The sequence below is a fragment of the Chrysemys picta genome, chromosome 21, assembly GCF_011386835.1.
Source record: "Chrysemys picta bellii isolate R12L10 chromosome 21, ASM1138683v2, whole genome shotgun sequence".
NCBI classification, from domain to species: Eukaryota; Metazoa; Chordata; order Testudines; family Emydidae; genus Chrysemys; species Chrysemys picta.
In genome coordinates, this window is record NC_088811.1 from 12275189 (window position 1) to 12290224 (window position 15036).

Genomic DNA, 15036 nt, shown 5'->3' on the forward strand with positions numbered 1-15036 from the left:
CCCACTAGGCCGCATTTTAGGTGTGGCCCCTTAACTGTCTCTTACAACTACCTTAAGTGGAAGACCCATTCCCACATCAGTTTAGATGAGGTTTTAACAGCCCATTACAAGGTTTCACCCAGCTCATTACAATCTAACACGGAGCACAACAGCAGCCACTAGTTTCATCCAACAATCTCCAAGCACTGTCTGAACCCCAGTACGGCGTCACAGCCCCATCTGGGAAGTGGATATTCTCCCCTTTCAAAGGGGGAAACTGAGGCACACAAAGAGCTCAAGTGACTTGTCTGACATGCCAAAGCTTGGCCCACAGCCCAGATCTCCTGACTTTCAGAGTGGGACTGAAACCCCCAGACTCTGTATCCAGTGAACTCAGCAATGCCCCTTTCCCTGGCAGGATGAGAATAGGGCACGGCTGCATTGCAGAGTTACCCTGAGCTCTTACTGGGGTTTATGAATATGAGGGAACGCCCCGCTCTGTTGACACACAGAAACCTTATACCTGGGTTTGGAGGTGCTTTAAGCCCAGGGTAGTTTACCTGGCTTTGGGGGTGGGGGGTTAGAGCCTAGGCGCTGTTTAACTCTGTCTGGACCATGCTTCTCCCCTCCCCCCCCCCCGCCATTTTGCAGTGAGGATGCAGGCTAACTCACTCCACTGCTAATAGTCCTCCAGTGCATCCCCACAGTCCCCCGGTGGTGAAAGAACAGCTCTCACAATCAACAGAGAAAGAATCCTAGCGCGTCTCAGCACAAAGCACTATGGGAAATGCCCCCAGGCAGTCACAGGGGAGCATAGAACCTGAGAGGACTCAGAGAAGGGGGTAGAGCTTTGCAGTGGGGCTGCTCACACACACCTGGTCTAGGCTGCCTCAGGTGCCAGTCACCTGAGTTCATCTGCCGCATAGACGTAGTTCTAGGGGTGGGCGTTCGTTGGTCTGGGGAGTGTAGCATAGCGGAGGGCAGGGAGTTCACTCAGCTGTCTGCCCCTGCTGCCTTCCTGACGATGAGAAGCAAACCCTTCAGGGCAGGAAATACCAGCAGACCAGGACAGCCGGCTCCTATGGGCATGCTCCGACCAGGAGGAGGACTGGATTGGGGTGGGAGTCTTGGAGGGAAGGTCACTCCTTCACCAAGTGACCGGCTGTCCCGTGGGGCTGACGAGGGTGTCACGGGGATAATGAGCCTTAGCGTTGGCGTGTGTGTCAGTCATTGTCCGGCCAGGACAACTAACTCGCTCTAACGATGCACAGTGCCAAAGACCTGGGTGAACCCAGCCCCCCTTCCGCTATACCCTTTCTCTTCTAACACGCTGTCCTGCAGCAGGAAAGTGCTTGTAACAGAGCCGGAGGCCCACAGACACGGCTGTGTCATCATGAGGAGCCCATGGTGCCCAACACAGGAGAAGTGTCTCAATTCTGTACACAGGATGGTGCCCCAAAGTCATTGGCTTCTGTAGGGGAAACCTACCTGCCTGCTCCCTCCCCCTGAGGCCCATAGAGGAAAGTCCCAGTGAGCTGAATGGGAGGTGGATTTATGATAAAAGGGGAAGTGACTCTGCCCTGCTGAATAAGAGTGTGGTGCCTTTAACGAGGTGGGCCTGCCTTGCTGCAGGTGGTGGGAGGAGCCAAACCCAGGGCTGGCCTGCTACTGTAGCTCCAGCCTTGGGAAGGAAGCAGGTGGCCACATGCTGAGAGGAGAACCTGCAGGGATACGGGGCCTGTGAGGCCCAAGGAGGGAAGCACACGCTGCTGCTATGAGGCTGTGAGTAGCTCCTGGAGTGCCCCTCACTGTGGTGGAACCTGCTCAGGTGCAGTGACTCCCTGGCCGTGGGCCTAACCACAGGGCAGGTGGTGGGAGAAAGGCACTTGGGTTAGCTGGGTTGGTGCCTGAAGTGACCTGGTGCTGTGTCTCCTTTGCAGAGTGGCATGGAGGGGTGAGGGGCAGGTGGGAATGGATGGTGAACTCAGATTTGAGTGAAGGAAGAAGGGTGGTAGCCGGGGTGGCTTTTCTGGCAATGGGTGCTCTGCCCCAGCAAGGGCTGAGAGGGGGCTTCAGGGTTTTGCCCCCATGTTAACAGTGAAGATCAGCGAGTACTGGCACCGCTGAGCATGATTTGGCAGCAGCTCCTGGCCTGTCTGACCTCCAACCTTTCCTCCTCCTGAGGGCCAGGGTAGTGAGTGCTGGCTCGGTCTTGACCTTCTGATCTAGCTATGAAACTGTGCTGCCTCCGTCTGCTGTCTCCTGCACCTTTACGGTTCTGAGGCCTTTGCCTCTGTCAACAGACAGCAGTTATTTTACTCTCCTAGCTGTTGCAGAGCGACATGTGCGCTGCCCACTCTCTTATGGAGCTTCTACTGTACCAAGAACACAGCAGAACCTCAGCGCAACGAGGCCCTGGGAAGTGGAGGTTGTTCGTAACTCTGAAATGTTTGTAACGCGAACAAAACGTCATGGTTCTTTCAAAGGTTTACAGCTGAACATTGACTTACTACAGCTTTGAAACTTTACTGTGCAGAAGAAAAATGCTGCTTTCCCTTTGGTTTTTGTTTTTTTAGTAGTTTGTTTAACACTGTATTTGCTTTTTTTTTTTTTTTTGGTCTCCGCTGCTGCCTGCTTGCGTACTTTCAGTTCCGAATGAGGGGTGTGGTCAGTGTGTAACTCCGGGGTTCATAACGGTGAGGTTCTGCTGTATTCCTTCAATTTAAAGTATGCCAATAGCCTGGTTGCTTTCTGTGTAGGAAAACATAATCTGGGCCCCTTTTTACTCATGCTTCTAAAGGTGCAAAATCTACCTCTTGCTGAAGGATTGCACTCCACAGCCTACGCTTCCTATCCCCAATGGTCATTCAGAAAAGCTTCACATAGGAATTGAGTATGACAGAGGCCTGCCTGAGTCTGCAGGGGGCTTGAAAACAATGGCTCCAAGAGGAGTGGAATCCAGTGGTGCAGATTTCACTGTCTGCGTTGTTAGCCATTTCACTGTTGATTTATTTTAGCATCCAATGATTGTCCTCCCCTTGCAACCCCAAACTGGCTTCCCCGCCTTCCTGGGTGCCCTCAGCCCCAACTGCCCCCTCCTCAAGCTTTAAACCCTCCGGCTTCCTCCCTGACAACTTGCTTAAAACAAACCCGTGAATTCTGCAGCAGGTGGAAAATTAAAAGTGAAGGGGGCAGCGTAGGATAAACAGAACTGAACGTTAAATACCAGCAGGCACAGGTGGTGCTGACTGAGTTGCTTATTCTCATATTTAATTCAGTAAAAACCTCGGTCTCCTTAAAATGCGTCTCATGCTGCCACTGACCCTCTAATCTGCTGCGGGATTTAGAGCAGTAGTTCTCAGCCAGGGGTACGCGTACCCCTGAGGGTACACAGAGGTCTTCCAGGGGATACATCAACTCCTCTAGATGTTTGCCTAGTTTTACAACAGGCTACATAAAACGCACTGTACAAACTACAATTCCATACAGACAATGACTCATTTATACGGCTCTATATACCATTCATTGAAATGTAAGTACAATTATTTATTTATATTCCAGTGGACTTATTTTCTAATTGTATGGTAAAAATGAGAGAGTCAGCGATTGTTCAGTAATAGCGTGCTGGGACACTCTTGTATTGTTATGTCTGATTGTGTAAGCGAGTAGTTTTTAAGTGAGGTGGAATTTGGGGGGACACGAGATAAATCAGCCTCCTGAAAGGGGTCTAGTTCTCTGGAAAGTTGAGAGCCACTGATTTAGAGCAGACTTGCTGCACAGCGTGGGGACCTCAAGTGTAATTCACAATGGCTCAGAGGCAGGTGTACGGTGTTCTTCTCTGTAGCTTTAATGTGGTTCCCTTATTGAAAGGCAGTTATATTAATTCAGCCCACAGGGCCCCCTGGGCTGAGCAGTCTCTCCAAGCCTCTCACAGTTGTGGCTATTGCATTAATCAAGGCTCCTGATGCCATTAAACTAAAAGGGAGAGGGCCTGGCAACTCACTGAGGGCAGAGGCATGGAGTGCTGGATTGTAGAGGAGACAAAGGGTTAAGAGCAAGTTGCCCTAGGAGTCCTAGGGCCCTGACCGCTGGGGGTAGGCCTACATTGCAATTACAAACTCACAGCTGGCCCAGGTCACAGGGGCTTGGGCTAAGGACAGGGGTGGCAGGGCCGGCTCCAGGGTTTTGGCTGCCCCAAGCAGCCCAAAAAAAAAAAAAAAAAAAAAAGGCCGCGATCGCGATTGTGATCTGCGGCGGCAATTCGGCGGGAGGTCCTTTGCTCCCGGCGGGAGTGAGGGACCGTCCGCCGAATTGCCGCCGAATACCTGGACGTGCCGCCCCTCGCTGGAGCGGCCGCCCCAAGCACGTGCTTGTCAGGCTGGTGCCTGGAGCTGGCCCTGAGGGGTGGGCAAACGTTTTGGCCTGAGGGCCACATCTGGGTATGGAAATTGTATGGCAGGCCATGAATGCTCACAAAATTGGGGGTGAGGATGCGGTAGGGGGGTGGGCTCTAGGGTGGGGCCAGAAATGAGAAGTTCAGGGTCCGGGAGGGAGCTCTGGGCTGGGACAGGTGGTTGGGGTGCAGGTGGGGAGGTGAGAGCTCTGGCTGGGGGTGCGGGCTCTGGGGGTGCAGGAGGGTGGGACTGAGGGGTTCAGAGAGTGGGAGGGGGAGCAGGCTGGGGCAGGGGGTTGGGGCGCTGGAGGGGCTCAGGGGTGCAGGCTTTGGGCGGTGCTTACTTCTAGCAGCTCCGGGAAGCAGTGGCATGTCCCCTCTCCTACACGGAGGCGTGGCCAGGAGGCTCTCCACGCTGCCCTGTCCGCAGGTGCTGCCCCTGCAGCTCCCATTGGCTGTGGTTGCTGGCCAATGGGAGCTCCAGGGGCTGTGCTTGGGGCAGGGGCAGCATGTGGAGCCCCCGACTGGCCCTATGTGTAGGAGCCGGAGGGGGGACATGCTGCAGCTTCTGGGAGCAGCACAGAGCCACAGCACATGCTCCCCAGCAGGAGCTCGAGGGCCGGATTAAAACATCTGAAGGGCCAGATGCGGCTTCCGGGCCATAGTTTGCCCACCTGGCTTAGGGGCTGTTTAGCTGCAGTGTAGCTGTTTGGGCTCCAGCTGGAGCCCGGCTCCAAGACCCTCCCACTTTGCAAGGTCCTAGAGCCTGAGCATCTACACTGCAATTAAACAGCCCTTTAGCCTGCGCCCGAGTCAGCTGGCACGGGCCAGCCCCAAGTTTTTAATTGCAGTGTAGCCGTACCCTGGGAGACTGGGCATCCTCTGAGAGAGACCGTAAATACAAATAACACCTGTCTCCCTTCATAGCACTCTTCAGCCACCGCTGTCAAAGCGCTTCACGAAGGAGGGTAAGCATCTTTAGCCCCATTTTCCAGCTGGAGCCAACTGAGGCACAAGGAAGGAAAGTGACTTGCCCAAGTCACCCAGCAGGCCGGTGGCAAGCTAGAAGTAGAATCCAGGTCTCCAAGTCCCAGACTGCTGCTCTACCCGCTGGCCCGTACTGAATGGGAGCCGGAGAGTAGGGCAGGGCCAGTCTGAAACACTTGGATAACAGGGGTTGAACCCGCTGGCTGGCAGAGAAGCTGGTGAGCTTGTGCTTTGCCAGGGCCCTGCCAGCTCGTTAGAATCTGTGACGAGTGGATGGCGGCAGCATTCCCAGCTGACTCTGGCCTGTGTCCTGGCTAGAGGATTCCTGTCCCATGAGCCTAAGCAGTATCCCCTTGAGATTTACGCCTGGATCTTTAAACACGCCCCACACACGACCCCGCTGGCAGCCCTCTGTCTAGTTTTACAGCACACAGTAAATTTCTAGAGTTCATTCTGACCCCAGTGCCAGCAAGGGGCTAAAAACCAACAAATGCCCAGGGCTACTGCTCCCGTGGCCTCGAATAACCTGTTGGACCATGATCCAGCCCAATGCGTCCACCATGCAGGGGATGAGAGAGAGAGCGGAGGAGCCTGTCCTCTTTCAATTGCTTCCCCAGAACCAACTTGAAATGCTTTATTTTTGTCTAGGACCCGGCACGCCGGATAGGAATCAACCCTTTAATTAGTTTTCATCCAGCCTTGATCAGAGCCTCCTTGTAACCAGCAGCGGGGCTATTAGCTGGAAACAGCTCTGCTATCCCAGGAGGGGCTTAGCCCAGCGTGCTGTGTGCTGGAGCAGATTGGGAATGGATTATTAGGAAGATGGCGGTGACATGTTTAAGGGTCCCTGGTGGCTCCTGATCTCTCACTGCACAGCTCTTGTTTACAGGACCTGCCTCTGATCTTGCTGATGCGGGTATAAATCTGGAGTGGTGCCCTTGGGGAGAGTGCGTTACACTGGTGTAAATCGGAGCAGATCCTGGTTTGTAGAAGCTGTTATGGAGGGAGGCGTGAGATGGGGCTGCATGCAGAGGGCCCCAGCTGAAGCCAATGGGTGTGAAAGGGACGGTTTCTGCTGATGAGCTTTGGATAGGCCCAGGGCCGGCTCCAGGCACCAGCCCACCAAGCTTGTGCTTGGGGCAGCACCTGGAGGGGGGCGGTGCGGCGCTCTGGCCGGTCGGGGAGAGCGGAGCCCTGGCCGGGCTCGCCGCCCTCCTCCCGGCGCTCCGGCCGGTTGGGGAGAGCGGAGCCCCGGACGGGCTCGCTGCCCTCCCCTGCCGCGCTGGGGGTGGGGGCGGGGCGGCGGGAGGCTTTTTTGCCTTGGGCGGCAAAAAAACCAGAGCCGGCCCTGGATAGGCCTTGGGGCAGATTTCCAAGAGCCCTCGATGGTGGCCCTATGCTGCCCTCACTGCAGTCGATGGTCAGAACCCCACTGATACAGTGGGAGAGAGCTTGGCCAACGCGGCACCTCCAGATGGACAGTGCATGACCCCATGCTCACTGTGGATGGGATTAAAGTAGCCTTTGGGTGGAGAGATGGTGCTACAGGGAGCTTTGCAAACAGGGCTGCTAACAGGGAGTTTTGCAAGGGAGTTGGGAAGGGGGTGAGGTTCACTTGCCGCCCTTTTAAACCTGTAAACTAAACTACATTCAAAACTTTTTGATTTAAACAAAACCCTTTTATTAACCTAGGTAACTGTAGGAGAGAATGCAGGTAGAAGCCCAGCAGCAGAGTGGGGGCTATCCAGTTTATTGCGCTGAATGCAGCATGTATGACTACCTGCCCTGTGGGCAGGTGGCGTATGTGTGCATTCGGTGCAAGGAGCTCCTGGCCCTCAGAGGCCAGGGTGGCGGAACCGGAGGAGCTAAGGGAGGCAGAGAGGTATGTTGATGAGGCTTTCAGGGACACTGTAGATTTGTCCCACCTCTGGTCAGACAGCCAGTTAAGGAGGATGAAAGGCTCAGAGAAGGCGAGCAGTCAGCAGGAGCAGAGGGAAACCTTCCCATAGTTGGGACCCTCCTTCTAGATGGTGTTGGGGTTGCCCCTCGCACTGAGGTTACCTCTCTGGGGGAGGGAACTCCAGTCGCTAGGAAAAGGCAGGTGTTTCTAATGATTGAATCTCCCATTACTGACATAGATAGCTGGGTTTGTGATGACCGAGAGAACCTTATGGTGACTTGCCTGCCTGGTGGGAAGATTGTTGATCTCTCGAGGCATCTAGATAGACTTGTGTAGTGCTGGGGAGGAGCCGGTGGTCATGGTACATGTAGGTACCAATGACATAGGGAAGGGTAGGAGAGGCGTCCTGGAGGCCAAATTTTAGCTGCTAGGGAAGAGACTGAAATCCAGGACATCTATGGTGGCATTCTCAGAAATGCTCCCAGTTCCACACGCAGGGCCAGGTAGGCAGACAGAGGTCCGGCGTCTCAATGCGTGGATGAGACGATGGTGTAGAGAGGAGGGGTTTAGATTTATTAGGAACTGGCGGAACTTTTGGGATGGGGGAGCCTATACAGGAGGGATGAGCTCTACCTAAACCAAAGTGGATCCAGACTGCTGGCACTTAACATTTAAAAGGTTGCAGAGCAGCTTTTAAACTAAGAGATGGGGGAAAGCCGACTGCTTCAGAGGAGCACGTGGATCGGACAGAGACTTCTCTTAGAGGAGAGTCTATTGATAGAGATTCTCTAGGTTCTAGTCAGGAGGAGAGGATAGAGGATAAAGTAGGGGCCAGATCACACAAGAAACATTCACATAAAAAAGAATCTGACACATCAGAAAAGGTCAAATAAACAGTGACAAGTTTCTAAAGTGCTTGTACACAAATGCTAGAAGTCTAAATAATAAGATGGGTGAACTAGTGCCTCGTGCTAAAGGAGGATATTGATATAATATCAGAGGGGGAGCCGTGTTAGTCTGGATCTGTAAAAAGCAACAGAGAGTCCTGTGGCACCTTTAAGACTAACATGCATCTGACGAAGTGGGTATTCACCCACGAAAGCTTATGCTCCAATACATCTGTTAGCCTTAAAGGTGCCACAGGACTCTCTGTTGCTTTTTATTGATATAATAGGCATCACAGAAACATGGTGGAGTGAGGACAATTAATGGGACACAATCATTCCGGGGTATAAAATATACCTCTACCCCGATATTACACTGTCCTCAGGAGCCAAAATCTTACTGTGTTATATTGAATTGCTTTGATCCACCAGAGTGCGCAGCACCCCCGCTCCCCCCGGAGTGCTGCTTTACTGCGTTATATACGGATTCATGTTATATTGGGTCAAGTTATATCGAGGTAGAGGTGTATATCGGAAGGACAGAACAGGTCGTGCGGGGGCGGGGGGAGTAGCACTATATGTGAAAGAAAATGTAGAATCAAATGAAGTAAAAATTTTAAGTGAATCCACATGTTCCATAGAATCTCTATGGATAGTAATTTCATGCTCTAATAAGAATATAACATTAGGGATCTATTATCGACCACCTGACCAGGACAGTGATAGTGACGATGAAATGCTAAGGGAGATTAGAGAGGCTATCAAAATAAAGAACTCAATAATAGTGGGGGATTTCAATTATCCCCATATTGACTGGGTACATGTCACCTTAGGATGAAATGCAGAGACAAAATTTCTCAATACTTTAAATGACTGCTTCTTGGAGCAGCTGGTACGGGAACCCACAAGGGGAGAGGCAATTCTCCATTTAGTCGTGAGTGGAGCGCAGGATCTGATCCAAGAGATAATTATAACAGGACCGCTTAGAAATAGTGACCATAATATAATAACTTTTAACATCCCTGTGGTAGGAAGAAAATCTCAACAGCCCAACACTGTGGCATTTAACTTCAGAAAGGGGAACTATGCAAAAATGAGAGGGTTAGGTAAACAGAAATTAAAACGTACAGTGACTAAAGTGAAATCCCTGCAAGCTGCATGGACACTTTTCAAAGACACCATAATAGAGGCCCAACTTAAATGTATACCCCAAATTAAAAAAACACAGTAAAGGAACTAAAAAAGAGTCACCGTGGCTTAACCATGTAAAAGAAGCAGTGAGAGATAAAAAGGCATCTTTTAAAAAGTGGAAGTCAAATCCTAGTGAGGTAAATAGAAAGGAGCATAAACACTGCCAAATTAAGTGTAAACATGTAATAAGAAAAGCCAAAGAGGAGTTTGAAGAACAGCTAGCCAAAAACTCAAAAGGTAATAACAAAATGTTTTTTAAGTACATCAGAAGCAGGAAGCCTGCTAACCAACCAGTGGAGCCCCTTGATGATCGAGATACAAAAGGAGCGCTTAAAGACGATAAAGTCATTGCGGAGAAACTAAATGGATTCTTTGCTTCAGTCTTCACGGCTGAGGATGTTAGGGAGATTCCCAAACCTGAGCCGCCTTTTGTAGGTGACAAATCTGAGGAATTATCACAGATTGAAGTGTCACTAGAGGAGGTTTTGGAATTAATTGATAAACTTAACATTAACAAGTCACCAGGATCAGATGGCATTCACCCAAGAGTTCTGAAAGAACTCAAATGTGAAATTGCAGAACTACTAACTGTGGTTTGTAACCTGTCCTTTAAATCGGCTTCTGTACCCAATGACTGGAAGATAGCTAATGTTATGCCAATATTTAAAAAGGGCTCTAGAGGTGATCCTGGCAGTTACAGACCGGCAAGTCTAAGTCAGTACCGGGCAAATTAGTTGAAACAATAGTAAAGAATAAAATTGTCAGACACATAAAAGAACATAAATTGTTGGGCAAAAGTCAACATAGTTTCTGTAAAGGGAAATCATGTCTTATTAATCTATTAAAGTTCTTTGAAGGGGTCAACAAACATGTGGAAAAGGGGGATCCAGTGGACATAGTATACTTAGATTTTCAGAAAGCCTTTGACAAAGTCCCTCATCAAAGGCTCTTAAGTAAATTAAGTTGTCTTGGGATAAGAGGGAAGATCCTTTCATGGATTGAGAACAGGTTAAAAGACCAGGAACAAAGGGTAGAAGTAAACAGTACATTTTCAGAATGGAGAGGGGTAACTAGTGGTGTTCCCCGAGGGTCAGTCCTAGGACCAATCTTATTCAACTTATTCATAAATGATCTTGAGAAGGGGTAAACAGTGAGGTGGCAAAGTTTGCAGACGATACTAAACTGGTCAAGATAGTTAAGACCAGAGCAGACTGCGAAGAACTTCAAAAAGATCTCACAAAACTAAGTGATTGGACAACAAAATGGTAAATGAAATTTAATGTGGATAAATGTGAAGTAATGCACATTGGGAAAAATAACCCCAACTATACATACAATATGATGGGGGGCTAATTTAGCTACAGCTAATCAGGAAAAAGATCTTGGAGTCATCGTGGATAGTTCTCTGAAGACGTCCACGCAATGTGCTGCGGCAGTCAAAAAAGCAAACAGGATGTTAGGAATCATTAAAAAGGGATAGAGAATAAGACGGAGAATATCTTATTGCCCTTATATAAATCCATGGTAAGCCCACATCTTGAATACTGCATACAGATGTGGTCTCCTCATCTCAAAAAAGATATACTAGCATTAGAAAAGGTTCAGAGAAGGGCAACTAAAATGATTAGGGGTTTAGAACGGGTCCCATATGAGGAGAGATTAGAGGTTAGGACTCTTCAGCTTGGAAAAGAGGAGACTAAGGGGTGATATGATAGAGGTATATAAAATCATGAGTGATGTGGAGAAAGTGAATAAGGAAAAGTTTTATTTACTTGTTCCCATAATATAAAAACTAGGGGCCACCAAATGAAATTAATGGGCAGCAGGTTTACAACATATATAGGAAGTTCTTCACACAGCATGCAGTCAACTTGTGGAACTCCTTGCCTGAGGAGGTTGTGAAGGCTAGGACTATAACAGGGTTTAAAAGAGACCGGAGGTTAAGTCCATTATTAATGGCTACCCGGCCCCTCTCGCAGAGAAATACAGAGCGCTGAAATCCTACACTGACACTGCAACGTGGTGTCTCAACCTCACATGCTACCGATGAGCGCTGGGCCCTCCTGATCATCACGTTGTTGCACAAACTCTAACACACGCGATGACTCTTTTTCCCTTCTACGCACTATCCCTTTTTCACTTGCCCATTTTTTCATAAACACCCCCTTGTACACAAACCTATATGCAGCCACCTTTATATGTGGTGTGTATATGTGCACACGCGTGCACTTCTTCTCTGCCATAAATACAGCCACACCCGTGCACAGGCAGAAAGGGGGTAGTGGTGGTGTGGAGTTGGTGGGTAGGATGACAGACAATTGCATCAAGTAGCTATTGAGTTCAGTCAATCATTGCTTCCCAGACAGCGTGAGCGGCTCATTATCAGCCTCTGAGTAAGTCAGGAAGTGCCGTCTCCCTTTGATGATTGACACGAAGGTCAGTCAAAGAGGATGATTCACATTCTTTCTTTCCCTGGCAATTTGTCACCGCCTAGCTGACACATCTCAGTGGCCCAAACAGCTTTCGAATGGAGAACAACAGGGCTCGGGAGTGCTTTCGGGGCAGCTTGCCTTGTAATTCTGTTTCATCCCTCTCTGGAGGAGTTCAGGTTTGTTTTCCAGCTATGTTGCATGGATAGGAAAGGGTGAAGGACATGCATTTGGGAGGCTGGTGTGTTTAGTTGGCAGGGCAATGTAGGGACACTTGGAAGGTTTGCAACAAGTATTGGAGTGCTGGTCCAGAATGCTGGTCTTTCTTTTTGTCTTGAGTTAGCTTCTTGTTCTTCCGGCTAGGCACAAAAGTATATTGCCTAGCACTGCCCACAACAGGCAATGGGAAAGGGCCAGTGAGGCCAGCTGCTGAAATGCTAGTAGCTAAGCTGTCATCTTGTCAGGGGAGAAGCAATCAAAGAGGCAGGGGATAAAAAGTAGACTCAGTAAAGTCTGGATGAGGTGGATCTGCTGGGCCTCTGACTTGGGCTGTGGGATCATCCGAGGGTTCAAATTCCAAACCTTGCGTTAGGATGAGGAGTGCTCACAGCTGAGTGAGTGTTGCTGCTGGTTTTGGAGAGGACTTGCATAGCGCGCTTCCCAAGGATCCCAAAGTGATCCACAGTGATACATGGGAGGGGAGGGGATCAGTGCGTGATCTACCAGTAAAACGCAGTTGTTGCTGGGTTGAAATGCATCAGCTGTTTGACAGCAGCGCTAAACAATGGTGGACATGAAGGATGTTGACTCCTGTTGAAAATAGAGGCTGGAATTGAGGCAGGGGGTAGAATTGGTCTGGGTACAAACCCCAAATCATAACTGTACGAGGAAGGTTCTGCAACTGGAAAAGGAAATGAGGAGGGAAAACAGTGGCAGTGAAGGTTGTCTATAGCTTTGTCTGGGGTGGGGGGGAAACAGTTCTCCTGTGTCTAGTCCCTCACTATCTCCACAGGCACGATGCCTCTAAGAACATCAGAACGGCCGTACTGGGTCAGACCAAGGGTCCATCTAGCCCAGTGTCCTGTCTTCCGACAGTGGCCAATGCCAGGTGCCCCAGAGGGAATGAACAGGTAATCATCAAGTGATCTATCCCCTGTCGCCCATTCCCAGTTTCTGGCAAACAGGGGCTAGGGACACCGTCCCTGTCCATCCCAGGCTAATAGCCATGGATGGACCTATCCTCCATGAATTCTCTGACATCGTTTCTCCCAAGGAGCCGTAACTTGCTCTGCAAATGGTGCTATTAAAATCAAAGTCGAGTAACACCCCCCGCGCCCACCACCACCACCCGAGAGCAAAGCAGGCGGGGGGCTGAGAAGGAGCAATTGGTGTCTGAATGAAGGGATCGCAAACCCCAACCTGAACCTTGACCGCACTTGGTCTCTGAAGCGGTCAGCACAGCGGCCAGAGCAGGGCCAGTTTGATCCTGTAGTGGGGGGTGATCAAAGGGAGGCAAGAGTTGTCTCTTGGTAATGGTCAGCAGCTGCCTGTGGAGTCTGTGTTTGATGGCCGATGTGCTGATCTCACTAGAGAGAGCAGCAGCGCATCTGGTAGCACATCACTGGTGCTGGAGTTGGCCAAGGCACTAGAAGAGGCCGTAAGCTCTGAGGCAGTCACTGGCAGGGCCGACGCTGTGTATTTGCTCCTAGGAGAAGGGATCTTCGTGAAATCCACTGGAGGCCCCTTCTCACGTTGCAGCACATCTCCTCTGCAGTAGTACAGGGCAGGCCTGTAGCTGCTTGGAGCTTCCTGTGCTCTCTGGGCTAGCTGGCCCTCTGTTCTGCAGCATGGGGCTGGGGAGTCGCACGAGCACAGGTTGCCTTGCAAGAATCCCTGCACTTCTGCTCCGGCTGGAAGCACCAGGAAAACGGACTCTGGTGCAGGGCTGAAAGCAGAGGAGCTGCTAAGATGGGCTAGGATGTTAACGAGGCATTTCAGAGCCTTGGGTTCGGTCTATTGGGGAATGTCGGCGAGACTCTTTTGAGGGGCGTGGGGAGACACCCAGCGTGCTGTCTTCTGAACTGGGTCTGCCCTCTCTCTGGATGACCCTTGCTGGGACGGGCGGGTGTTTTCGGAGGTGGGTCCCCAGCTGGGATACTCCGCCCTGCAGGCAGTTTGCTGAACATCAGGGTGGGGTACAAGTGTAGTTCTATCGTCATGCAGGCAGCTCTGTCTTGTAGTGGCTGACCCCAGAACCTCTGACCCTGGCAGCCAGTGCAGGAACTCCTGCAGGGCCAGAGCCAACTCTCATTGAAGTCAATGGCAAAAATCCCCCTCCCTGCAGTAGAAGTCGGGGCAGGACCCTAGTTCAAAGGGTGGAGACTTGAGCTTTTGGCCCCCATGGTCCAATCCCTGCACCCAGACCTCTGGCCTCACTGATTGGTGGTACAGCTGCTTGGGGGCCGGTGGAGTGGGCGGGGCCTGTTTGTATTGCCAACTGCAGGCAAGTTTATACAACCCCCGGGCAGTTTGTTCCATGTGGCTTTTCCCCAGTGCTAGGTGGGCACATTAAAAAGAACCCAAGCAAGCAATGCAGTATATCGTCACCTAGCAATTCCACGTCCTAAACCTGCAGCTCCGAGCCCTCCTTTCACCCCGTGAGCCCCTGGATCCGGAGAGGGCGCTTCATGAGCGCCAGCCAGCTAAGCAGTTAACCCTTTCCTCCCTCGGACTGTATCCTCTGCTCCCTGAGAATTGTATCCCTGGCTTTTGAATAGCTTATGCTCCCCACCATTTGATCTGCTACGAGTGTTTCTAAGACGCTAACCTCTGTAGAGCAAACTCCACTCCTTTTAACCCACGGCGCCGTGTCCTCCCTCGGTAAGCTGGGCATCTCGCTCGTTCCTGGGGTGGCGTCATTGACATCCGCGCCGTTACAGAAGGGATGAAAGTGCCAAATACCGGCCTGGTCTGACTGAGTGTATTAAGGTGCGTGGAGTCAGACCCTCTTACACTGGGTGTAAATTTGCCCTGTTGCATATAGTGATTTTATTACTTATGTGTTCGTGCCTAGAGGCCTGCTGATGTCAGGGGCCCCGTTATGCTGGGAGTTGTACATACTTAGACATAGTAAGAAACAGTCTAAATAGACAAGACTGTGGGAGACAGGAACCGATATCCCCGTTTTATAGATGAGGAATTGAGGCACAGAGAGGTGACATGACCTGCCCACGGTCACACAGGAAGTCTGTGGCAGAGTCCAGGATAGAATCT

The 15036-nt window shown here is 50.8% G+C and overlaps 1 protein-coding gene across 1 annotated transcript in view; it reads left to right on the forward strand.

Annotated features, from left to right (window-relative positions):
• The first annotated feature begins 1644 nt into the window (after window positions 1-1644).
• Window positions 1645-15036, forward strand: part of LOC101947758 (F-box only protein 6) — a 125757-nt gene continuing 112365 nt past the window's right edge. Inside the window, exon 1 of the mRNA XM_065575362.1 lies at window positions 1645-1761. Within this exon, the coding sequence (XP_065431434.1) occupies window positions 1754-1761 (8 nt within the window). The 5' untranslated portion in view covers window positions 1645-1753. The remainder of the gene's footprint in view (window positions 1762-15036) is intronic.